At 41.0% G+C, this 27972-nt stretch overlaps 1 protein-coding gene across 1 annotated transcript in view; it reads right to left on the bottom strand.

Annotated features, from left to right (window-relative positions):
• Positions 1-27972, bottom strand: part of astn1 (astrotactin 1) — a 2207527-nt gene that overhangs the window by 1738295 nt on the left and 441260 nt on the right. Inside the window, exon 2 of the mRNA XM_043700015.2 lies at positions 17460-17647. Within this exon, the coding sequence (XP_043555950.2) occupies positions 17460-17647 (188 nt within the window). The remainder of the gene's footprint in view (positions 1-17459; positions 17648-27972) is intronic.

The raw sequence follows: 27972 nt of genomic DNA, 5'->3' as shown, positions 1-27972 counted from the left end.
TGTACAGCACATTGATTAGGCTACTGTTGGAATATTGCGTGCAATTCTGGTCTCCTTCCTATTGGATAGATGTTGTGAAACTTGAAAGGGTTCAGAAAAGATTTACAAGGATGTTGCCAGGGTTGGAGGATTTGAGCTATAGGGAGAGGCTGAGCAGGCTGGGGCTGTTTTCCCTGGAACGTTGGAGGCTGAGGGGGTGACCTTATAGAGGTTCACAAAATTATGAGGGTCATGGATAAGATAAATAGACAAAGTCGGGGAGTCCTGACCTAGAGGGCATAGGTTTAGGGTGAGAGGGGAAAGATAAAAAAGAGACCTAAGGGGCAACTTTTTCACACTGAGGGTGGTATGTGTATGAAATGAGCTGCCAGATGAAGTGGTGGAGACTGGTACAATTGCAACATTTAAGAGGCATTTGGACGGGTATATGAATAGGAAGGGTTTGCAGGGATATGGGCCAGGTGCTGGCAGGTGGGACTAGATTGGGTTGGGATACCTGGTCGGCATGGACGGGTTGGACTGAAGGGTTTGTTTCCATGCTGTACATCTCAATGACTCTATGACTCTAGTAATCCAGATATTCCAGTGAATACCCTGGGAACAGGGGGTTGAATTCTGCCATGTCAGCTAATTATGTTTGAATTCAGTTAATAAATCTATAAAATAACGCTGGTTTCAGTGATTGTCTTACAAACTTAAAGGGTTCACCCATGTTCTTTAGGGAAGGAAATCCACTTTCCTTTCCAGTTTTTGTCAAACTGTGAAATCCGGAGCCACAATAATGTACATGAATCTGAATACTTTACACCCTTTGTAAAGGCTGAGCAAGTTGCGTGGTTGAAGGGCCATTCGAGATGGGCAACACGTTCTGGTCTTGCCAGTGATTCCCACATCCACAAACTATGCAAGTTTAAAAGATTCTTGAAAGTTTACCCTCCTTTTCAAACCAAATCAGCACATTGCTTTAATTTCTTCTGCAATTATGGATGACAGTTTGTGTAACAACCAAGGCAGTTAATTCAATACATTTATTATTGACACTAACAAGGCAGGAGATTTTCAAAATGGCAGAACAATTAGCAAATGAGCTAATTCCCTTTCAGTGGCTTCATCTGAAAAAATTAAACAATTATTTCCAGCAGACTGACACTGCAAAGCATCATTTTCACAAGTCATTCTGTGTTCCCTCTCTTCTGTGATGGATAACTGGCAGCAGCTTTGATTTTCATGAATATAATTTGATCACAAGTCATATTTACTCTGTCATTTAACATGAGAATGCTAATCATGTTGAAATTCTGAAAAAAAGGAATCACCCAACTTTCTTATTCCCAAATCGGTTTGCGACAGACACCAGTCTTGGAACAGTATTGGGTTTCTGCACATACTCAGTCTGACAGTAGATCGAGCCTTTTAAGTGCAAAAGCCCTTCCCATAATGAACGGTTAAAAACATTATTACAGTATCCTCTGTTATCTTTGTTTTTGTATTGTGTAATGATTTTTACAACTCACCTACTTTCCAGAAGACAAGGAAAGTGTCGTAAAATTGCGGCAAAAGTTGGACTTTTGATTGTGAGCCCAGTTTGATTCGCAGTTTGATTGTGAGCCCATTCTCCCTGGGTCCCTTTCCATTTGGTAAGCAGATTCTAAACATGGAATCTTCTGGAGGTTGAGTGATGAGGATTCTTCAACTAACATGGTGGCTCAGTGGTTAGCACTGCTGCTTCACAGCGCCAGGGACCTGGGTTTGATTCCAGCCTCTGGCGACTGTATGGGGTTTGCACGTTCTCCCAGGGAGATCGCTGTTTCCTCCGGGTGCTCCGGTTTCCTCCCACAATCCAAAGATGTGCAAGTTAGGTGAACTGGCCATGCTAAATTGCCTATAGTGTTCAGGGATGTGTAGGTTAGGTGCATTAGTCAGAGTAAATGTGGGATAAGGGTCTGGTAGGTTCCTCTGCAGAGGATCGATGTGGACTTGTTGGGCCAAATGGCCCTTTTCTACACTGTAGGGATCCTAAACAGGAAGCTGTCAAACAGTGACCGTGAGATGTTGACTTACAGGATTACAGTTCATGGATTATTCAGGCCCATGGTATGTTTATTTAATGTAGGCAATGAAAAGTTAACTGTAAACTGATATCCGTGGGGCAATTTTGGTGATGGTGGCACCAAGCAGTCATTTGATCACTACAAACAAAGCTCATAGACATTCATTATCACAAACAATTTGGAAAAACAGCAAGTTGGTCCTCAGGACCAAGCTATTACTTCATAAGGCCTGCATTCTCAAGGCCTTGTTTTCCACCATTGCAACATGACTGACTTACAGTGACCAAGAAGCCCACCAATGTGCATTTTCGCTGTCAGTCGTGCACTCCAGCTTGGTCCTGGCCAAATGCAGCAGTCCACTCAAAGAAAGAACTCCCAAGTTCGTCGGCATTCATCATTCAGAGGCAGCTTAGTTGACTTTGACATGTCTATAGGGTGGAGTCAGCCTAATTCTCATAGTATCTGCCTCAGAGGGATAAGGCTCTTCAGCCATCTGCAAAGGTGCTTCATTTGAGAGCACCACATCCGAAATGGATTCTCACGACCTTGTCCCCTAATATTTATAGAGATGGATGCCACCAATTGATTAAATGGTTTATTTGCATTGTATTACAAAGGCTACAAAGAGATGAGACAAAGTATAAATGAATTACAGGAGAGGAAGGTTGAATCAAACCATTTCAATGAATATTTTGAAAAGTAAACTACAAAGCTTGACAACATATATTTGCATAAAATTTGCAACGTGCAATGCACAGTTAATTTTAAGATCATCGCCAGCTGAAATACTCAATGCTAAAAATTTCTTCTGTAATAATGTGCCAAAGCAACAACAAAACTATCAATCACCACACTACTTTTGGTTATTTACCACAGTCCAGTTTTTAAGGAATTGGAATAACAGGTCTCACTTCATTCATTGGACATTCTAGATTTGCAGCTTTACTTTTACCTCTGAATTCAAGAAAACTGGGTTAGTTTTTAACAATTAATAATGTCCTCAAAATACCTGAAAAGCTTATAACCGATTTTTATTACAAAGTTTAAAGATTAGATGGGCTGAAAATCCATGGTAATCTCTTCCAAATTGAAAGTCTATAAATTCTGAAATCTATAAGCCAGACAGCAAAAAAAAAACGAAGAGGAAAATTGCAACTGTGTAATGATTTTCATTCAGTCTTGTCTGGTGTCCAACCATATTACCCCAGTCATCCCCATCTTTCCAATTTGCTATTTTATCTCTTCTCCACACTAGAGCTCTCTCTTTCCTCATTCCATTGTCCTTACCTTTACCAAAGCATGTGACTGAATTGATTTCCACTCATTTTCTCTAATTACAAAAAGCTGAAAAAAAAATTAACTGACCACAGGCCAACTGATCCAGATGAGACACACTCTGGAATCAGCATAGAAACACGCCAGTGAATAAATGAAGTCTGATTAATATCTGTAGGAGCTCTCTCAATGCAATAACTATAACCATGGACTGACACAGCAAACAGAGACGAAAGATAGGCTTGGGTGCAGAGTGATCATAGAAAAATGCTCCACTAATGTCAGGGATTTTGTGCCAGTGGCAACTCAGTGCAGAGAAGTGGAAAAATGAATGACAATGAGAAGATGGACAGTTAACACAGGACTAAAGGTGTCATATCTGAATGCAGGCAGTATAAGGAATAAGGTAAATGGGCTTGTGGCACAGATCAAAATTAGCAGGTATGATGTGATGGGCATCACGGAGACGTGCCTGCAAGGGGATCAGGACTGGGAGCAGAATATTCAAGGCTACACATCCAACAAAAAGATCGGCAGGTTGGGTTGCCTTATTAGTAAGAAATGAAATTAAATCAATAGTAAGAAACAAAGTAGGGTCAGATGGTGTAGAATCTGTGTGGGTAGGATTGCAGAACAGCAAAGGTTAAAAAAAACACATAGTTGGAGTTGTGTGCAGGCATCCAAACAGTGAGTCAGGAGGTGGGACGCAAGGTACACCAGGTGATAGAAAAGATTATGGGAAATGCAAAATTACAGTGGTCATGGAGGATTTCGATATGCAGGTGGACTGGAAAAATCAGTTGGTAGTGATGCACAAGAAGAGGAATTTGTGGAATGTCTACAGGATGGCATTTTGGTGCAGCTTGTGGTAGAGCCCACTATGGAACAGGCAATACTGGGTTTAGTATTGTGCAATGAGGCAGACTTGATAAGGCGAAGAAACCCTTAGGAGGCAGTAATCATAACATGATTGAACTTATTCTGCAATTTAAGAAGGAGCAGATAGTACCAGAGGTAATGATATTACAGCTGAGAAAAGGCAACGACAGAGACATGAGGGAGGAACTGGTTAAAATTGACTGGGAGAAGGGTCTAGCAGGAAAGACAATGGAACAACAATGGCAGGAGTTTCTGGGAATAATTCAGGAGATACAGCAGAGACTCATCCTGAGGAAAAAGAAGCGTGGTACAGGAAGAATGTGACAACCATGGCTGACTATGGAAGTAAGGGACAGCATAAAAGCAAAAGAGAAAACATGTAATGTGGCAAAGGCCATTGGGAAACCAGAGGATTGGGAAGCTTACAAAGACCAACAGAGGGCAACAAAAAAAGAAATAAGGAGGAAGAAGATTAAATATGAGGCTAAACTAGCCAGTAATAAAAAGGAAGATTGTAAGAGTTTCTTCAGATACATAAAGGGCAAAAGAGAGGCAAAAGTGGACACTGGACCACTGGAAAATGATGCTGGAGAGATAGTAGTGGGGAACAAGGAAACGGCTCAGGAACTGAAATATTACTTCACATCAATCTTCATGGTGGAAGACACGAGTAATATCTCCAAAATTCAAGAGAGTGAGGATGCAGAGCTACGTATGGTGGCCATCACCAAGGAGAAGGTGCTAGAAAAACTGGATGGCCTGAAGGTGGATAAATAACCTAGACCAGATGGACTATACTCCAGTGTTCTAAGAGAGATAGCTGAAGAGATCGTGGAGACATAAGTGGCGATCTTTCAGGAATCACTACAATTAGGGAGGATCCCAGAGGACTGGAAAATCGCTCACGTGACACCCCTGTTTAAAAAGGCAGTAAGGCAAAAGATGAAAAATTGCAGACCGATTAACCTAACCTCGGTCATGGGTAAGATTTTGGAATCCATTGTGAAGGATGAGACTTCTGCATACTTGGAAGAATATGGTAAAATAGGGCAAAGTCAGCACCGTTTCATCAAGGGTAGGTCATGCCTGATAAATCTGCATGAGTTCTTTGAGGAAGTAACAAGCAGGACAGCCAATGGATGTGAACTACCTGGACTTCTAAGAAGGTCTTTGACAAGGTGCTGCACAGGAGGCTGTTGAGTAAGATAAAGGCCCATGGTGTCAGAGGCAAAGTGCCACCATGGATAGAAGCTTGGCTGTCTGGCAGAAAGCAGAGAGTGAAAATAAGAGGATCCTTCTCAGAATGGCAGCTAGTGACAAGTGGTGTTTCACAGCGCTCAGTGTTGTGACCAAATGTTTTCACTTTTAACATTAACGATGTAGATGAAGGAACTGATGGCATTTTGGGTAGGTTTGCAGATGATACAAAGATAAGTAGGGAACAGGTGACATTGAGGAGGTGGGGTGTTGCAGAAGGATTTGGGTCAAGAGTGTGGTGCTGGAAAAGCACAGCAGGTTAGGTAGCGTCTGAGGAGTAGGAGAATCAACATTTCTGGCAAAAGCCCTTCATCAGCAATTGCCCAAAAAGTCAATTTTCCTGCTCCTCAAATGCTGCCTGACCTGCTGTGCTTTTCCAGCACCACATTCCTAACTCTCCTCCCCAGCACTTTCACCTTGCAGAAGGATATGGACCAAGGGGATGCAGTGAGAGGGAGACTCATTCAGATCTTTGTAGAGAGAGGAGGAGAACTTCCTCAAGGTAGGCATCCTTGGAAGAGGCTTCACAGTAGGGTTAAAATCAACTAGAAGAAAGTGAGGACTGCAGATGCTACAGATCAGAGTTGAGTGTGTGGTGCTGGAAAAGCACAGCAGGCCAGGCAGCATCCGAGGAGCAGGAGAATCAACACTTCATCAGGAATGAGGCTTGTGGACCAGGGGGGCTGAGAGATAAATGGGAGGGGGGGGGGGTTTGGGGGAAAGGTAGCTGAGAGAGCAATAGGTAGATGAAGGTGAGGAGGGTTGAGTGGATAGATGGGAAAGGTGATGGACAGGTCAGGAGGGCAGTGCCAAGTTGGAGGCTTGGGACTGGGATAATATGGGGGGAGGTGAAATGAGGAAACTGTTAGAATCCACATTGATTCTGTGTGGTTGCAGGGTTGTCTTTTCCAAGGATGCCTACCTTGAAATAGTTCTCCTCCTCTCTCTGTAAGAATTTTAGTGAGTTCCTCTCTCACTGCACCCCCCGCCTCCCCAGGTCATCTCCTCTGCCCAGAAGCTTTTCAGCCATGTCCTGAAGCAGACTTGCATAGACACTCTGGGACATCTGCACCAACCAACCCCGTGGCTGAACACTTCAACTCCCCCTCCCACTCTGTCAAGGACATGCAGGTCCTGGGCCTCCTCCATTGTCAAACCCTAACCACCTGATGCCTGGAGGAAGAATGCCTCATATTCCGCCTTGGGACTGTGCAACCACACGGGATAAATGTGGATTTCAACAATTTCTTCATTTCTCCTCCCCCAACATTATCCCAGTCCCAAGCCTCCAACTCAGCACCGCCTTCCTGACCTGTCCATCACCTTTCCCATCTATCCGCTCTACTCTCCTCTCTGACCTATCACACTCTCAGCTACTTTACCCCCACCACCACCCACCCTCCCATTTATCTCTCAGTTTCCCCCGTTCCACAAGCCTCATTTCCGATGAAGGGCTTATGCCCGAAACGTCGATTCGCCTGCTCCTCAGATGCTGCCTGACCGGTTGTGCGTTTCCAGCACCACACTCTTGACTCTGATCTCTAGCATCTGCAGTCCTCACTTTCTTCATAAATAAATAGGGTTGGACATTAGACTAAGTTGAGTATAAGCCAGGAACTGACACTCCAATCCTGGAAGTGTTAAGGGAGTCCTCATCAAGCAGGTCAGAGGCTCACAAAAGAAAGACTTGACAACCAAGAATCAATTGAGAAGCTCAATGAACAATTTAAATGATTCTGGACACAAACTACTCCTGATGTGTGCTGTGCTCTATTAGAATAGAATGCTCTGCTGAGGGCCCCCTTGTGGCACAGTGGTAGTATCCCTGCCCCTGGACTGTGAGATCTGTATTCAAGTCCCACCTGCTGTGGAGGTATGTACTATCTCTCAAACAGATTGATTAGAAAAATAGGTGAAATGAAAACAAATACCCTGCTGAAATATGTGACTGTTGGTCAAGTACTAAAAGCAACTAACATATTGAAGAAATTAAGTTTTGAACAATTTTTTTGGATTTTCATCTAAAACTGAATAGCATTAGTCACTTTTAGTCACAAGTGCAGCAGGATTCATTGCATGTTTAGTGGGAAGAAATGGTAAATACTCTACATTAGCTATACGAGTTGAAACAAATAAAGAATAGGTAAAAGAAGTTTGTCTACGGAAATACTTACACTCCTACAAGAGACAGATTTGAAGAATTTTTAATTGGTACATTAAAAGAAAGTCTATACGAGGGGTAGTCATTAAAAAATGTCTCTGGAATGTTACATCGGTATGCTTGGTCCTGGAACAACATCCACCTGACAAAAGGGCATTGCAGAGGGTTTGGAGATTGATTCTGCAAGCGTAGAAGTGCTATAAGATTTTTTTTTTAAATTACTCAAGTAAAATGGGTGGATGAAAGTCAACAGCTAATCAAATTATTTTACAACAAGAAGTGCTTGCCTGAAGAAATTGGAGAGAGATGCGTGTGTTACAGTGAATTATTAAAACAAAGAAACATTCATGCTGTAATCACATTGAAAATGATTTCTGTTTTCAAGATGGAGGAGGTATGGACTACGTTAACAAAGAACACACAACAGTACAACATAGACTCATCAACCCCACCATGCCCATGCTGATCACAATGGCATTCTACACTAATTCTATTATGGTCCATATCCCTCTATTGCCTGCCTGCACATGTGTCTGTCCAAATGCATCTTAAACGTTGCTATCGTATCTGCTTCTACCACCTCCCCTGGCAGTGTGTTCCAGGTACCTAGCACCCTCTGCATAAAAAAGTTGAGCTTGCATGTTTCCTTTAAACTTACCTTCTCTCACCTTAAGCTGAAAATGTGTTGCTGGAAAAGCGCAGCAGGTCAGGCAGCATCCAAGGAACAGGAGAATCGACGTTTCGGGCATAAGCCCTTCTTCAGGAAGCCTTGTTTCAGGCTTATGCCCGAAACGTCGATTCTCCTGTTCCTTGGATGCTGCCTGACCTGCTGCGCTTTTCCAGCAACACATTTTCAGCTCTGATCTCCAGCATCTGCAGACCTCACTTTCTCTCACCTTAAACCAATTCCCACCTAGTATCTGACATTTCTGACCTGGGAAAAAGACACTGACTACACACTCTTTCCATGCCTGTCATAATTGCATAGATTTCCTTCAGATCGCCCCCTCAGCCTCCAACACTCTAGCAAAGATAATCCAAGGGGTGGCATGGTGGCTCAGTAGTTAGTACTGCTGCCTATCAGCACCAGCGACCTGGGTTCAATTCCCACCTCAGGGACTGTGTGGAGTTTGCACATTCTCCTTGTTTCTACGTGGGTTTCCTCCCACAGTCCAGAGATGTGCAGGTTAGGTGAATTGGCTGTGCTAAATTGCCCATGGCGTTAAGTGAAGAGGTAAATGTAGGGGGGTGGGTCAGTGTGGACTTGTTGGGCCAAAGGGCCTGTTTCCACACTGTAAGAAATCTAGACCTAAAATCTCTAAGTTTGTCCAACTTTTTCTTATAGCTACTACTCTCCAACCCAGGCAACATCCTGGTAAACCGCCTTTGCACCCTCTCTCGAGCTTCCACATCCTTTCCTATTGTGTGGTGACCAGAACTGCCCACAATACTCCAAATGTGGCCTAACTGGAGTTACAAACAGCTGCAGTTACACAGCTAAAATTGATTATATTTCATTAACAAATAGTAGTATCATTTTGCATCTTATGAATAGAAGTTTCAAAGTAATCTGTTTGAATGTGTATTAACTAAACTTCAAGGTGATTGCATCCTGAAGTGAGATTTAGACCTTCTGGTCCAGAGTAGGAATATTACCATAGAACCCTCTGAACAGTTTTGTTTTTGGTTTGCTTATTAATAGAGTTGAGAAAAAAAAGTGGTTAGCACTGCTGCCTCGCAGCGCCAGAGACCCGGGTTCAATTCCCGACTCAGGCGACTGACTGTGTGGAGTTTGCACGTTCTCCCCGTGTCTGCGTGGGTTTCCTCCGGGTGCTCCGGTTTCCTCCCACAGTCCAAAGATGTGCAGGTTAGGTGAATTGGCCATACTAAATTGCCTGTAGTGTTAGGTAAGGGGTAAATGTAGGGGTATGGGTGGGTTTCGCTTCGGCGGGTCGGTGTGGACTTGTTGGGCCGAAGGGCCTGTTTCCACACTGTAATCTAATCTAATCTAATCTAAATTAGTATCTAATAGTTTCCATCAATGGATGCTAAACATTTAGTAGTTGAAGGTAAGAAGGTTAACAGATGTTTGCGTGAGAGAGTTTCCGCAAGACATAGACAGAGAATTTCCTAAGTTTGTGTACTTGTCATTGCATCTGCAGTCGTTCTCTTCGAATTAGCAGGAACTAAACTTGCTCTTTTTAAAACTTGGCTGCTCACTGCAGTTAAACAAAAAGTTAATTACATTTCAATTGGCAAAAACATATTGCCATGTGCTCAGAAATGAATTTAAGCTTTTTTTATGACTAATCAGGGATGTTGAAAAGAGGTTAATTAGTCACAAGAAGTTATTAAAAATCATCAGTGACAATTAAAACACACATAAGATGCTGCCATGTCTCTCTCAGAACACAGCAAATGATATTTTTTGCTTCTAAATACTGACATTTTCCTTTAAAAATTTTCTCACTTAAAGAAACCAAACACATAAAAGGAAATTTTCCAGTGATGAAGGTTCTAAATTCATTTTAAAATAATAATTCCAAACAAGCAAAACATCAAACGAAACCACATCAAAAAGCTTACTTTGCTTATCGATATAGCAGTTTTTTTTTCAGTAGCCAAAAGCAAAATTCACTTAATGTTACTATTACTGACATGCATTATTTCACTGTTCACACCAATAACATGGTCATTTTTTTCATCAATAGCTTGAAAGTGACTTATTAATTGCCAATTTAGTCTAACAGCTACTACCAGCTGTGGCTTGACTGTAGCTCACTTGCCTCTGAATCTGAAGGTTCAAGTCCCAGTCCAGGATTTGAACATCTGGTTTCTGGAGTGTTGAACTGTTAGAAGTTTCATTTCTTGATGTGATTTTAAGCGGAGATCCTATTGTCTGCTAGGGTAGATATAAACGATTCCAATGCATAATATCAAAGAAGATATTATTTAAAAGGTTAAAAGGTGCTCACATATCCAGACACCAATTGCCTCTGGTGTCTGGAACAATATTCATGACTTAACCAACTTCATGAAGTGAGTTATCTGGTCATTATCCCATTACGAAATTTAAAAAAAATCTTTCACTCAACTCAGAAATAACAAGGACTGTTTTCTGTCTGAGTATTTAGATTGATTAGAAATTGGATGTTCCCTGAAGACCTTTGGAGGCAGGGTCTGTTGTGGAAGGGTCTGAAAGGGTTACTTGATGGTAAAACAGCTCAGGGTCTTGGAGGAATAAAATATAACATCCAGGTTCTCCTCAAAGAGTCTATGCATCAATGTCCACCAGATCAATATTACCTCTGGCTTAGAATAATAGAACCCCTACAGTGCAGATAGACGCCACACAACCCATCAAATCTGCACTGACCCGCTGAAGGGTCTTGTCCCTAGGTAGTTCATCATGGGTCCTGGCCTGGTCTTTTGGCAGCTTTCAGCCTGCCCTCTCTGTGTCACGTGATGGGTCCTGGTCTGGTCTCCCAGTGGCTCATGGTGGTTCCCAGCCTGGTCGCTCAGTGGTATGTCGGCTGGTCTCTCGGTGATTCATGCCAATATCTTGGTTCAACGTGCGAGTGGACCCTGCCCCGGGCATATTCCTGAGGGAGTGGGGGAAGAGCAGAGAGGCAGCAGTTCCAGCAGCAGCGACAGTATCTGCGGTGGTGTCATCGAGAACAGACAGCTGAAGTCTTCCCAGAGAGCAAGACAAGCAGAGGACTCATCAAAGCCAGTTGAATTTTTAACTAACTCCTTTATCTTCATAGTTTAAACTACAAAAGACTTTAACTTTAACTATTACCTTATTTCTTCACTTTTCTACTATTCTATGAAGTAATGCTTAACTTTTTAAATTCTTGTTTCTCTTACTACTTTGTACCTGGGTTTTTTGAAACGAGGTTTTTTGAACCTAGGTGACACCACATTTGGTGACATTATACACTTTTCACTGTATTGTACTTCTGTACTTGAGTACATGTGACAATAAAATGTAAATCCAAGAGAATCCTACCCAGATCCACTCCCCACTTCACAATCTATCTCCGTAATCTCACAGTTAGCTTGTCCAATGCACTTCTTTGGACTGTGAGAGGAAACTGGAGCACCCGGAGAAAACCCATGCAGACACGGAGAACATGCAAGCTCCACGCAGACAGTCACCTGAGAGTGGAACTGAACCCAAGCCCCTGGCACTGTGAAAGCAGCAGCACAAACTACTGAGCCAGAGACTTGGGTCCAGTTCCAGCCTCGGGTGACTGTCTGTGTGGAGCTTGCATGTTCTCCCTGTGTTGTCTGCCACTGAGCCACTGTGCCATAAACTATCTCTTGCTTAATATGTGAGCACCTTTTAACCTTTTAAATGGTTTCCAAACAAGACTAAACAGGCTCTGTACTCTACCCTACAGGTAAGGAAGACAGTAGCAGCAAACTTGCCACAAGACGAATTGTACACTCAGACTGGCAAGTAGCTAGACAGCACTGCAGATTTTATCCTAAATACAACAATGACATGAATATTTTGAAAGGATGTTAATGGCTATCCTGGAGTGTGGCAGAAAGATAGAGTTGACCACACAAACCAATCAGCCATGGTCGTTTTGAATGGCACAGCAGAGTAGACAGACTGAATCGCCTCCTCTTGTTCTTGATTTTTATGTAAGTGTACTATTGTAGGGGTCAACTGAGCGCAAATTTGTTGCAACATTTTGTTCATTACAACAGTGCCTACAATTCAAAATTATGTCAATGACCTATAAAACATTTAAGATATCGAGTGGTTGTGAAAATTGCTGGTTAAAATCTGTACCTTTCTTTCCAGCTTGCAGATTATAACCTGTTTATCGAACAATGTTGACGCACAGGCAATGAAGAAATTACATTCAGCACAAAATAGTGTGGTGGTGTGATCAAGATACCAACATGTTTGAAATGTTATAATTAATTTGTTTTTGTCTGACACACAGATGATGTGAGGTTTATCTAAATTAGAAGTAAAGTAAATACAGTTAATACTTCAACTAAAAATGTTGTTTTCCCACCAAATGTTTTGGCAATAAATAATGGTTTCCATTAACTAATACCATTTTCCTTTATCATCTTCGAAAGAAGTATTTAATAGAATATCCTTTGACACAAAAACAACAACGTTTCAACTATTGATTTCGTTTTGCATGGCATTAATTTCATCAATTTCTCAGTGGCTACCTTTCCCTTGCTTTGAACCATTACGCAGGAGTACTGTGTAGTGACAAATCAATCTTTCGGCTTCTACCTAAAATCAGGAGCAAAGTATAGTTCAGCAGTTATAAATGTTTTATTCATTCAAATTTGAAGAGATTTTCTTTGGGGAATTCCAGCTTCTGCAACTTTCCAAATAAACAATAGAATAATCAATCAGAGAGCTATTAACATGTCTTGTGTTTTTCTCTACCCACACCCCCTTAATAAGTTACAGTCTCAAACAACATATGAAATAAATTCAAACAAATTACATTCAGCTAAGGCTGATTGGAAAGGTAAGTCAGTAACCACGTGAAAAAAGCTCAGCTCAATTAAGGATACTTTTCCTCAGGCAGAATGAATAAATCCACCTGTTGACATAGTACAGAGCTATCCAGAACAGGGTAAGATTCATGCTCTATTAGCAGTTAGCTGACTGCAATTTAAAAAAAAATGAAGGGTACTATTAATGCTTGCAAGGAGGCAAACCAAGGAGGCAAAGTAAGTAATTCCGAGGTTCTGCTTTTTGTTCTCCATGCCAGTGTCATTGGCAAGTGCAACATTTATTCCCATCTGACAAACCCATTGTGATGCTGCAGGTGAGCCAATGCCTGAATGGCAGCTTTACATCAGTTGGGAGCACCCTTGCCTGTAAGTCATGAGATCCTGTGTTTGAGTCCTAATCCATTATTTAAGCACAAATATCAAAGTTGACATTCCAGTGTAGCAATGAGCAAGAGCCACTTTGTCCGAAACGCTGCCTTTTGAATGAGATGTTGCTCCAATGGATGCAGAAAGATATTATGGCATATCTCACTCTCTCTCTCACTCTCTCACTCACTCACTCACTGACTCACTCACTCACACTCACACACACACAAGTGCTCTCTCGTTTTGATTTGATTCAATTCATTATTGCCACATATACCTAAGTACAGTGAAAGGTTTTGTTCTGTATGCAGTACAAGCAGATCATGCCGTACAAAGACTATAGGGTGATTGAACAGAGTGAGGAATATAATGTTATGGCTGCAAGGAAGGTGCACTAAAAGCTAGATCAACATTAGATTTGAAACTTAAGAAGTGTATTCAGAAATCTAATAACAGTGGGGAAGAAGCTGTTATTGAATCTGCTGGTACTTATGTTTAAACGTTTGTATCTTCTGCCTGAGAGGAGAGGTCAGAAGAGATTATAACTGGGATGGGAGAGGTATTTGATGACATTGGCTGCCTTTGTGAGGCACCAAAAAGTATAGATGGAGTCAAGGATGGGAGGGTGGCTTGCATGATGGTCTGGGCTGTGTTCACAACTCTTCGTAGTTTGTTACTGTCCTGGGCAGAGCGGTTATCATACCAGGCTGTGATGCATCCAGATAGAATGCTTTCAACAGTGCATCTATAAAAGGTGTCCTGGTTTATAGCTCTCTCTTTCAATCAGCATCACAGGCATTCTTCCATTAATGTTTCCGGAAGTTTGCTACTTGTAAATTAACTGCCAAAAGTACAATGACATCTACAATTTACTAGTCCTTCATTAGCCTTAAGGCAGTTTGAGACATTGGTGGTCAAAAAGTTTAGTACGTAAATCCATGTCTCCCTTAATTTACTTATTGACAGTTGAGTGACTTTGTACATCATTTCAGAAAGGCTTTCAGGGTGAAACATTGCAGTGGGTCTATGTATTCACCTGACCAGATGTGGTTTGCAGATTTCCTGGCAGTGCATTAGTGAGCCATATGATTTTCTACAATGATACTACAGGAAAGGGTTACCATTATTAATAACAGAAACATTGGACAAAATCTTCCCAGCTCCTGAGCAATGTGGCCCATAGCATGAAATTTGCAGAAAATCAGTAAGATGTCCAACGAGACACTTCTCAATGTTAAGATCAAAAAGGCTCATTTTGCAACCAAGTGTTGAATAGTGAGATGGCCTTATCACAAGATGGCAGCATGAGGCCTACTTCCAGGGATTATCACTCATCATCACTCTCATTACTACCTCCTCTCTCATAGGGCCAGATACTGAGAATTCTGAAACTCAGAACTGTAACCTGGTGACTCCAGCTCATTGTTCACTCCTCCAAACCTCTATCTTGGACCGCTGGCATCAAAATCACAGGGCAGACTCGGTAGCTGTATTGCTGCATCTTAATTCCTACAGTGATTAACAGCCAAGGATAATGGGGAAAAAAGTGGCCAACTTCAAAGGAAAAATAGCCTATTGTGCAAGTCAGAACCAGGCACTGCTCATGAATCTGGTGATAGGGTTATTTGATCTTTATGTTTACCAAGGCAGAATAAAGGACAATTTAGATTAGATTCCCTACATTATGGAAACAGGCCATTTGGCCCAACAGGTCCACACCAACCCTCTGAAGAGTAACCTGCCCACACCCATTACCCTACTCTATATTTACCCCTGACTAAGGCGCCTAACACTATGGGCAATTTAGCATGACTAATTCACTTAACCTGCACTTCTTTGGACTGTGGGAGGAAACCCATGCGGACACGGGGAGAATGTGCAAACTACACACAAATAGTCACCCGAGGTGGGAATCAAACCCGGGTCTCTGGCGCTATGAGACAGCAGTGCTAGCCTCTGTGCTGCCCCACCTTGCCACCAATTTTACAGATGTATTTTTCACCTTTGTCTGGACAGTAAAGTGGCAGAGTAGATTGCTGCTCTTACAAACAGTGTTCAACCTTCATCCTATTAAAATCAATGGATGATATCATCGAGTGTAATCTTCACTGTCAAATCAATTCCAAGTGGTGAAAGTAAAATCACCACCATCATTTCCAGGCTGAGTTTGAACATAATTTAATACTGTCACACAAAAATTGTTCTGCTTTTCAACACAGCAGTGCCAAAATGATTTCTGCCACATAATCCTGACATCTTTAAAATGTACAGCCAAAACCTAGGTGAGGTCTTCCTCCTGCCAGCTAATTAAAATCAAGTGTTGATCCAAATAATCTTATACAAGCTTTTACGAACACCATATGGTCTTGTCCGAATATTGCATGGTTTCTCTTTGTAAATAAGCAATGAATTTACTCATTGTGAATCAATGTGGCTTTATAAGTAATTCTGACGTGCTTGATCAGGGTCTTTTAGGAACCAACAGTTCATAACTTTCCTCATAATGGGAGGGTAGAACATGCATGTACCTGTTACTAGGCAACGAGCAGCCCTCATGTTCAAAACAGATTGATGAATCCTCAGTTTAACATTCATCTCAATATCAGAACATTTTGTTTCCATTTAAGGCATTTAGATGAATTCCTTGAAAGATCTAAAGCAAATAAACTGGCAAAGCAGCAAATACAAGAGCACATCACTATTTAAAATCTAATAATAGTTCAGAATAGTTTATTTTTAAAAAAGTTTCATATGTCAGAAGAATAAAGTTGCAAAGTAGAAAAAAAATCTGTCCTTTGGCTGGGATTTGAAAATGTACAGACCTCAACTCCAAAGTTCAGCTCTTTTGAAAGACTCACCTCCCATTTTCAACTGGAATATTCAAAGTGGTAAGATTTCTGCTGGCAAATGTTCTGTTATTCATACTTTAACATCAAAAATGCAATTGTGTTTTCTGTTGTTCACTATTGTTAGCGCGGTGGAGAAAGTTTTTAAAAAATTTAGAGGCATTAACTGCTGAAGAAAATTCCCTGACCCATCCAAGGCAGACTACCCAAGCAGCATCAGAATTCAGTCTGTGACAAATATTGGAATGTGCTTGGTTTTGGCTTTTCCGCTGCAATGAGAGATGGATGTGTGCAAGGGCTGTATACCACTGCTGTAGTGGGATTCCTGGAAGATTGGTCAATTCATCCACAGCATCAGCCCAATCTTTACACAAACATCAGGTCACCTTTCTCTCATCCATCAATTTTTCAATTGCTACGGTGATGAGAATAATTATGATTTTCACTTAGCAGACATGCAAGCATTTGTTAAACATAAGGACTCTACTAACCATTAATGAAATAGAAACAAATGGTGTGTACACTCTCCAATTGAAGTGTGCATTATGCTACTTCATTAGCATAAATTCGGGTGACCCATTATCCTTTTTCAGAACAGTAAGAGCATCGATTTGGACAGATTTTGATGTTTTTCTCCCCGTTTACTGAATATTACACTTAGGAGAACACTTAGTGGACGGATTTTAAAACCTGCCCATAAATATGAGGACACAGTTCAATCCATCAATCGAGATGGCACAGGACTTTCCATTATTTTAAGTATAAGAACACATTGATAACTATACTCCCACTGATCAGTAGAAGCTTTTTCTGTAACAGAAGATGCCCAAGTTTAATCTCTCCATCGTACCCGTCACCAAAATCTCTTTTAAACCACTGCGAGATCTGCCAATTTTCAGATACTTTGAAGCAATTAAGTGGATGGCCACTGGCAATCCTTGCAACACAATTATCCAAACAACATCCTTGCAACATTAAGACTATTATGGAAAAGCAACTGGCACTGCAAACAACATTCGCCTCAGCTTAATATCACATTAATGTAAATCGTTAAGTTTTTAAAAAAATTTAACAAAGGGAAAATGATTTAAAATAAATAGTCGAAATAGTGGAACTGACCATCACGGAAATATGGAGGATTCGGAGTTCTTCCTCAGCAGAATCTGTCTGGGAATAGATAGTTGGGACGAGCCCTGGTAAGCGATGGGCAATATTCTGATGATGAACATGGAAAAGCAAGGTTCCATTTTCTAGCCACTGCTGCCTCCAGCGAACAAGGGGAATCTCTTCTGAAGAGCCAGATATTTCTGCAACAAAACAAACGTATTGATTTGGAATTTCAGTCAAGAAAGTGGAAATCTCAAAGGCGTGCTGAAAGCAATTTCAAATTTAATGACATAACAACACTTCAGCTAATACAATAATGTATAATCTGTCCCCTGGACTAGTGGGGACTAATTTATTGATTTGAACAAAAGAGAAGCTGGAAGCATCCCTGAAGTTAAATTAAAGTTCAATCAAAAGGAAGTGAGGGATATTGAACTTTCAAATTGCAGATTAGATGAGCTTGGAAATAATGGTAGCTCATATTCCTCATTCAGTTCTTTGTCAATCCAAATCAGGAAATAATAAAGTCTGGTTCGATTATCATGAATAATGCCTTTATAAATCACAAAAAAATGACAAATTGTTTCATTGTAGTAAGTAGAATATTAACCATGCATCCAAATCCATCAAATGAATGACATCTATAAGACACATTGCTGAGCTGTGGAGTAACTTACCAGTATTAATATTCCACATTATAAGAAGCTTCCCTCTGCATTGAGCACATAATGGGCAGAATCTAAGGGTGATACGACAGAAGTACAACTTGAGACTATTTCCAAGTCCTGAACCCAGAGGGATCGGGGTGAATCAGGGGACAATATCATGGAAGAGGCAGCCAGACAAATTACCACCTTTATAATTTAGTTAAAAATCACACAACACCATGTTATAGACCAACAGATATATTTGGAAGCACTAGCTTTCGGAGCGCTGCTCCTTTATCAGGTGGTTATCCCTGATGAAGGAGCAGCACTTCGAAATCTAGTGCTTCCAACTAAACCTGTTGGACTATAACCCAGTGTTGTGTGATTTTTAACTTTGTCCACCTCGGTCCAACACCAGCACCTCCACATCATTTCTAATTTAGCATCTCTTAAGGTGCCGAGCTGATGTGCGCAGAGCTCGACAAACAAATCTGCAACCTCACCCATAACCTGAGCTACAAAGTTTTGCAAAAAAAACTCTAATCTCATTAAGTCCCAGCAATGTTTTGCCTGTTGTACCCCAGATCATGCAGTGTAGGAAGAAAGCATTGGCAACACAGCCACCCATAGGAGAGGTTAAATGTCAGCATGAGAGTAAAAGTGTGAAGTGCTCTTTTGTGCCATTTCCATCTCAGCTGCTGATGTTTGCCCACCCAGTCATGAAAATGCTCTCATTCAAATTGCAAGAAGGAAAAGACAAAGATTGCACGTTGCCCAGAGCTGAAGGCAAAGTGAGGGTAGAATTGCCCACATTCCTGTCTTGACGCAATGGAAGATGGACATAGTACAGAACTCCGAAAGGAGGTGGGGTCATAGAGTCATACAGCAGGGAAACGAACCTTGTGGTTCCAACCAGTCCATGCTGACCATGTTCCCAAACTAAACTAGTCCAACTGCCTGCGCTTGGCCCATATCCTTCCAAACATGTCTTATTCATATATTTAACTAAGCATTGTAACTGTACCCGCATCCACCACTTCCTCTGGAAGTTCATTCCATACTCGAACCACTCTGTAAAAATAAATGCTCTTCATGTCTTTTTAAAACATCTCTCCTCTCACTTTAAAAATATGCCCCTTGGATTTGAAATCCCCCACCCTAGGAAAAGAGACCATTACTATTCACCATATCTGTACCCCTCACAGTTTTCTATACCTCCACAAAGTCACTCCAAAACCCTCTACACACCAGCGAAAATAGTCCTAGCCAATCCAGCCTCTCCGCATAATTCAAACCTTCCATTCCGGGCAATATCCTGGTAAATCTCTTCTGAACCCTCTCCAAGATAGGCAGGAGTTGGCAGGTAGGTGGCAGATGATGTTCAATGAAAACTGTGAGGTGATTTATATTGTTGGGAACAAATGGACAGACAAAATAAGGGACATCAATCTTAAAGCAAAGGCATTTGGGTATCTAAATGCATAGATCAATGAATGTGGCAAGACAGGCAGATAGAGCACATAATAAAATAACCTGTATCCTGAGGTTTATTAACAGAGATATAAAGTACAAGAGCAAGGAGATGATTCTGAACTTAGACAAGACACTATTCATCTTCAGCTGGAGTATTGTGTGTAGGACTTGGCAACATACTATGGGAGGAATGTGAACGCATTGGGAAAAATGCAGAATAAATTTACAAGGATGATTCTAGGGTTAGAAACTTCAGTTCTGAGGATATGCAGGTTTGCTTAGGATAGTTCTCTTTGGGGAGAAGGCGGTTAATGGGAGATCTGACATAAGATTTCAAAATCCCGTAAACTCTGGCTAGAGGAGGAATGGGGAGGAACTGTTGGCTGATAGGGAGGAACTGTTGGCTGATAGGGCGGAACTGTTGGCTGATAGGGAGGAACTGTTGGCTGATAGGGAGGAACTGTTCCACTTGAAAACAAGAATCAAGAATGAGACGAGACAAATTTAAAGCAATTTTCAATTTAAGCAAATGTGCTGTGGGAATTCTGTTTTCATTCACTGAGAGGTTTGGGTTTGGAATGCACTGCCCAGAGGTGTGGTGAAGGTGTCTTCAGGATTTTAGGCGATTACTGAAACAGAAACAATGTACATGGGGATTGGAAAAGGCAGGCGATTAGCATAAAGCCATAGTGCTCATTTGGACAGTTGCTTCAGATAGTTTGTGCCCAAAGGCCTCCAGCTCTACGATAACAGTTCTGTGATCCTGAGGTGCAGGCAAAGCGCAGGTTATTTAACAAGACATAGAGTCATAGAGATGTACAGCATGGAAACAGACCCTTCGGTCCAACCCATCCATGCCAACCAGATATCCCAACCCAATCTGGTCCAACCTGCCAGCACCCGGCCCATATCCCTCCAAACCCTTCCTATTCATATACCCATCCAAATGCCTCTTAAATGTTGCAATTGTACCAGCCTCCACCACTTCCTCTGGCAGCTCATTCCATACACGTACCACCCTCTGTGTGAAAAGTTGCCCCTTAGGTCTCTTTTATATCTTTCCCCTATCACTCTAAACCTATGCTCTCTATTTGTGGACTCCCCAACCCCAAGGAAAAGACTTGTCCTATTTACCCTATCCATGCTCCTCATAATTTTGTAAACCTCTATAAGGTGACCCCTCAGCCTCTGATGCTCCAGGGAAAACAGCCCCAGTCTGTTCAGCCTTTCCCTATAGCTCAAATTCTCCAACCCTGGCAACATCCTTGTAAATCTTTTCTGAACTCTTTCAAGTTTCACAACATCTTTCCGATAGGAAGGAATAATATGAACATTCAACTGAGCTGAGGTGCAATTTTATACAAAAGGAATGGTATACTTATGGAACTGATACAGCATATTTAGTGTTATTTGCAGGCTTTGGCAATTAAACAATTGCAGAACTGTGAAGTGGAAAGGAAGCAGAGATGTCATATTCATGAACATTTGTTCTCCTGACACCAATAAGCTAATGCCAGAGGAGCAGCAGGAGGAACAGATAATGCTCAGAGAATGACAGACACTTGGAGCATATAGTACCACACAACACAGTTATACCATCCCCCCAGGGTAGAACCTACAACTCAACACATCTCAAATGTAACACATGTCACAGGTTGGGGATCACAGCAAATTTGAGCAGGTGACTCGGGACATGGAGGTTAATGTCAGTCCTTGATGGAGGATGGATGATAGCACCAACCATGCTCAGTTGGCGGGAAGGGGAAGGGGGAGCGAGGTAGCCCTGATTGAACCATGGGGCTATCCATACAGCGCATCACTAATGGCCAAAGTTGATTGTTTCCTTCATTGATTGTTAACTGCACCGATGCTTTATTAGATTTGGTAATCTATTGCCTCCAAGCTCACATAGTACATTTCCTCCAGCCTCACATAAATGTTTGTTCATGAGTGTCCTTGACTCCACAGCAGATACATATGCAATATAGATGAGCTGACTTGCACTGTGGGAGTACGACTGGGGAAGACAATGACTTTGGAACCACAGAGCCAAGTCAATTGTTCTTTAACGCATCAAGCTTTAGCCAATAGTTGAGTCAGGACTAGGGAACAATGTTGAGATGGTGTCTGAAATAGTTAATCACAAATTAAGGCCAGCTTAAAAACAATGGCATGAATGAGGGCAGTCCTTGCTTCCTAGCATGGAGGTCTGTCTGCTGACAATGCGAAGGAGCATCCACAGGGACAGCACTGTTTTTATCTTCATGATGCAATTGGTCGAGAAAGTTTACAAGTGTCTCCAGCTGATGCTGAAACTGAGCCGATGGCATAGACGATAACCTGAACAACCCTGGGAATAGGGTGACCATTCACACTATGTGGCCTGAGTTTATTATCCAGACGTTGGGAAGCCCCTGTAACAAGAAGTGCAACCTTTTAAGACACTGTTTTTCTGACAAGTCATTGAAACAGAAGCATTGCCCATATTTACACTGCCCCTCTCCCCCCAGCCAAAAAGAACGTTATGTCTTCTACATCCTATTGTGACTGTAAATTATCAGCAACGCTCCACCACTGAAGTGTGTGTGTTCTCTTCAGTCTGCTTTTCTTGAATTGCTCAGCCAACTACTGTGCAATGGACCTCATTAACAGGCCCACATGCCACTACTGTGTAGTGGACAGCCCTAGGCCGAGACACTTCAATTCATAGGTCTTCATTTGCTGAGGTAAAGCTCTCTGCTTCAATCCATGGGTCTAGTCACACGAGGGCTCATGGCTACTGCAAACCCTTTTTAAACCAACATCAGCATTAGGCTTTCATTGAACAATTCAGGTAAGCTGCTGAAGTGTTGACAAAACTTGCCATCTATGCCAAGATAGCCAATATTAATGCTGCCTCATTAACCTCTGGTTGGCAATTGGTGATAACCTGCCTCCTGCAAGATTGCCCAGAGACTGAAATGTGTGGATGCTCTTATATCAAAATTAAATCCCAGTCCCACCTTCAAAACTGCTTCCACAGCTCTGGAGAGATGATACTTTATTGTTTCTGTCCTACATATATCTTAAATAGGTCATCATTCATTTTTTTGCAGAACTAGCTATGCATTCCCAATTAACTATTAAATTAACGAACCATTGTCTTCAACCATAAACATGACAATATTTGCAACTGATGGACTTTAGCAAGGCCTTTGACAAGGTTCCACATGGCAGACTGGTTAGTAAAGTTAGATCACATGGGACGCAGAGAAAGCTTGCCAATTGGATACAAAATTGCCTTGACAGTAGGAGACAGAAAGTGATGGTACAGTGTTGATTTTCAGACTAGAAGCCTGTGACCAGTGATGTTCCACAGGGATTGGTGGTGGGTTCACTGTTATTTGCCATTTATATAAATGATTTGGATGAGAATACAGGAAGCATACTTAGTAAGTTTGCAAATGACACTAAAATTGGTGGTATAGTGGACAGTGAGGAAGGTTATCTAAGAGTACGATGGGATCTCATCAACTGGGCCAATTGGCTCAGGAGTGGCAGATGCAAGTTTAGTTTAATAAGTGCAAGGTGTTGCATTTTGGTAAACCAAACAAGAGCAGGACTGAACAGTTAGTGGTAGGGCCCTGGGGAGTGTTGTTGAACACAGAGATCTTGAGGTTCAGGTGCATTGTTCCTTGAAAGTGGAGTTGCAGAAAGACAGGCTGGTGAAGAAGGCATTTGGTATGCTGGCTTTCATTGCTCAGACCATTGAGTACAGAAGTTGGGATGTCATGTTATGGTTTTACAGTTCATAGGTGAGGCTACTTTTTCAGGATCGTGAACATTTCAGGTCACCCTGCTATTGTAGGATATTACGGAATTGGAAAGGTGCAGAAAAGATTTACAAGGATGTTATTAGGACTGGAGGGTTTGAGATGTAAGGAGAGGCTGGATAGGCTGCGACCTTTTTTCACTGGAGTGGAGGAGGCTAAAGACTTCATAAACCTTATAGAGGTTTATGAAGTCATGAATGGGTTAAATAAGATGAAGAGCAAAGATCTTTTTCCTAGATTAGGGGAGTTCAAAACTAGAGGGCATACTTTTAAGTTGAGAGGAGAGTGATTTAAAAGGGATCTGAGGAGCAATGTTTTCACATAGATAGTGGTTCATATGTGGTTCATATGTGGAATGAGCTACCAGAAGAAGTGGTAGATGGAGGTACAGTTGCAACATTTAAAAGGCAATTGGACAGGTACATAAATACAAAAGGTTTAGAGGGCTATGGACCAAGCGTGGACAAACGTGGCCTGACCTTATTACTATGTTTGATATACCAATGTTAATCCAAATATGTCAGTTGCACATTGAGGCCACAAGGTAAAAATTGCTTGCTTGTTTCAGTTATGTCCCATGAACGGTTCACATATCATTCCTGGCCTGTTACCCACATTCTACTATGTTCCATTTCTAATGTTATTGGAAGCCTAAATGGATTATGCAGAGTGCTGCATAACTGTGCAGCAACAAGAGCATCCAAAAAAAAACTCCAGGATGTCAGCTCAAAATAAAAAGCTGTATAATAAAGACACAACCTCCTCTCATACTCATTTAGTTGCTCTTCTAAAATTAGTTTGGATTCATTCCTCAAAGACTTTTAAGTCAGAAAGAGAATAATTAATAACCTGAATGAGGCAGATAGCATGTGTCCTCTGTAGAAATCAGAAAAGGGTATCTAGTTGACTGGTACCAGTAGCAACTGTTTAAAAATGAGCTCAAGAGAAAAACAGAATATTTTGTGATGTAGTGTTATTGTGACAGATTAACATTAAGTATTAAACAACAAAAATCAAATCTGCAAGTTCAGTTGCCAAAAAAAACCTTCCTGATCACTTTGATTTATGGTATGACCAAAATTGCTTTATTTGATAATGAATTGTTAAGGTATTGTTAAGGTAAGATTTAAAAGCTCACATAGGAATAACAACTCATTTGGACAATATTGATGAAATTAATGGGAGAAAATGACAATCACTAACAATGAAGTAAAGCTAAAAACCCAGAATTTAGGGAAAATCCCTTCAATAACAAGTTACCATTGAAGTTCATGGGGTTGAGGCAAGTTGACCAGCTTTAGAATTTGGTTGAACAGCAAGAAACAGAACTTAGGGATTTTTGGCAGGTAATCTAATTGGCAGGATGTAACTGGTGATGCCCTATAAAGGATCTGTGTCAGAACCTCAAGTTTTCACTGTATTTCTTACTGACTACAAAAATGGAATGGAAAGTGAGTTATGGCTGCCTGTTACTAGACAGAGGTAGACAGCAGTGTACGTAGAGTAGATAACAGCTTAAAAATAATAAAGTAGTGTTGACAGGTTAAGTGAATGGATGAAATTGTAACAAATGGATTTGTAAATTGCAAGGAGATGTAAGGTTACAATATTAGACTCGTAAAAAAGGCCAGGAACAGATACTTTCCAAATTTTAGTGTGGTGAAAAAGGCCAAGATGTTATTCTCTCCAGGTCTGCGTGGGTTTCCTCCGAGTGCTCTGGTTTCCTCCTGCAGTCCAAAGAAGCTTTACTCAGAGAGTATTAAGGGCATGGATCACCCTGCCTGCAAAAGTAGCAGACTTGTCAACTTTAAGGACATTTAAATGGTCATTGGATAAACATATGGATGATATTGCAATAGTGTGGGTTAGATGGGTTTCAGATCAGTTTCACAGGTCGGTGCAACATAGAGGGCCGAAGGGCCAGTACTGTGCTGTAATGTTCCATGTGCAGACTAAATGGATTACCATGCTAAAAATTGTCCTGTAATGCCCAGGGATGTGTCCGCTAGTTGGACAATTCATGGGAAATGTGGGGTTACAGGGATAGGGTGGGCAACAGGTTGGGTAGGATGCTCTTTGAAGAGTCAGTGTGGACTCGATGGGCCACACTGTAGTGATTCTATTATTCCAAGTCCATCATGTGCATACCTCCTTGCCACTTCCATGGCTTATGAACATACTCCTGCAGGCCTGTCTGTTGCTATGACTATTTTAGACTATACCCCTTTCTTATTGTCACTTTTCATTCTTCCTGAGAACATGTTTGCAGCATCTAGGATCAGGGAGCAATTTCTGAAAATTACAGCCAGATCTTCTAGAAATGAAATCAAAGGAACATCATTAAACACAGAGTGCGGTAGAATTTTGAAACTTTCTTCTGCAGGTAGTAACAAATGCTCAATCAATTTTAGATCTGATAGATTGTGAACAGATGCTATGAAATAATTTGAGAATAAAAGCCTTTGGCGTCATGTCATGGATTTGCCTTGATAAGATCATAAGACAGGAGCAGAAATTAGGCCATTCAGCCCATTAAGTCTGCTCTGCCATTCAATCATGGCCGATATGTTTCCCAACCCCGTTTTCCTGCCTTCTCCCTTTAACCCTTGATCCCTTGACAATCAAGAACCCATCTATCTCTGTCTTAAATATACTCCATGACCTGACCTCCATCGCCTTCTGCAGCAATGAATTCCAGAGATTCACCACTCTCTGGCAGAAGAAGTTTCTTCTTATCTTATTGAATGTCAACAGAACAGGCTCATGGGGATGAATAGACTATTCCTGTTCTTGTCTTCTCACTTTATTAATTTTGATCAAATTAATTTAACCCAGAGAGATGGAATCAAAGTTTCTTTTCTATGAAGACCCAAAAAACAGTGAGACATTGGGTGAGGCTGAAATGCGCTTGACAGTGATACCCTCTACAGCTGAATTACTTTCTGACATTCATTGTCTGGGAGTGTACATTCATGTTAGTCACTTAAATGAAGTGGATCAGCTATCATTCCCTGAGAAGCTATTAATTCATTGAGGAGAGGAGTGAAGAAAGTTGAACAGAAATGTGAATGGACAGCTCAGAGGGATTAGTGTGAGAGTATCTGTCTCAACATGAACTTCGATTGCAAGTTGAGAGAGACAGTTATTTGGCCTGTCACATTACAAAAACTTAGAATTTCATTCTGTGATTTCTTTTTTGCTGTTTGGCAATATATTGAATGTGGTTTCCATTCTTTACTTCAAAGTATAATTCTGTTTTTTTTGGCAAAATAAATATAATTGTTCATAATGGATACAGCGATAAAAGATTTAGTATATTATTGGTGAGCATTATTGCTCTGAGGTAACGAGGCTCTACACAATACATTAACGAAAAGTACTAAACTCCAGATAAGCAAATCATTAACAAAATAAAATTCTGCAACAATTACGTGCTGTTAATTAAAATTCAAGCATTCCAACATCTGTTCTCATCTACTTAAAATAAATCCAAATGGAATTAAAAGATCACAGTAGTTCCAAAATGCTTTGCAGACTATAACATTCATACATCCACATTGTAATGTGATGAATAACATTCATCCCAAAATAAAACTCAAGAGAAAACATGATGTTTTGTGTTTTCACGGATGGCTGTCAGTTACTTCTGTGTCTATGGTACTTTACTGATGTAGGAAAAGTTGTCATTAGCCCATAACCCATCATAATCATAAATGAGAACTTGATCTCGTCCGCATACAGGTCAAAGGTTACTGTGGACAAGGCAGAGCCAGAACGAATGTAATTCACCAGAATTTGGCAAGCCTAGAATGAATGAAGCTCATTTCAATCACAAGTATTGCAGAATGCAAACTAACACAGATGATTAAATTTCCAACCGCAGGCAGAATGAAGTGGCATTTAGGCAGAGGACTCACAAAAAGCAATGCACCTACAAGCAAATAAAAATGATAGAATAAGGATCTGGGTAAAGCAGAGGTTTGAACACTGACCCTTCGCATTAAAAGCCCAGATTCAAATCCAGCCCATGGTGATGAGACAGAAATCTCTCCTTTAAACGGCACTACATGAAACAGATTTGACACATGCATTTGCCACAAGATTATTGACCAGCGCAGCAATTAGCTCTGAGACTGATTGCATTAATTCTGTCTCTGGTTAAAATGGATCCATAATCAAGCATTGAACCAAATTTCAAGCTAGATATAGGCAAAATTAGATTGATTTAATATCGCCTCAGGGATACAATTTAGGCAGTCTTACACAGAAACTTCTCTAAAACTGCTCTGCCTGCCTTTATGTAATCCTTTATACATAGATAATTCAATGAAAGGACAAGTTAGCTGCCTTTGAACTCATTACCTCATATATTCACACTAAGAAAATAATGAATTCCAATATTTACAGATATTGTCCTGGCTTCACAGTTAAATGCATGTTCAAAGTATGTTGTAATCAGAAAAACTATTTGTAGAAATATTATTTTATATTTCCTACAGTATAGTTCAAGAAAACAATGATCTTAAGTTATTTTCAGCTTTGGATATCATAATCATTGCTCTCCTGCGAGATTCAAAATCACTGACAGTCTAA

The sequence above is a fragment of the Chiloscyllium plagiosum genome, unplaced genomic scaffold, assembly GCF_037043375.1.
Source record: "Chiloscyllium plagiosum isolate Xiang-an unplaced genomic scaffold, Cpla_swu_hap1 HiC_scaffold_9, whole genome shotgun sequence".
Lineage (NCBI taxonomy): Eukaryota > Metazoa > Chordata > Chondrichthyes > Orectolobiformes > Hemiscylliidae > Chiloscyllium > Chiloscyllium plagiosum.
Note: the sequence above shows the minus strand (reverse complement) of the source record. Positions and strands in the feature narration are given on the sequence as shown.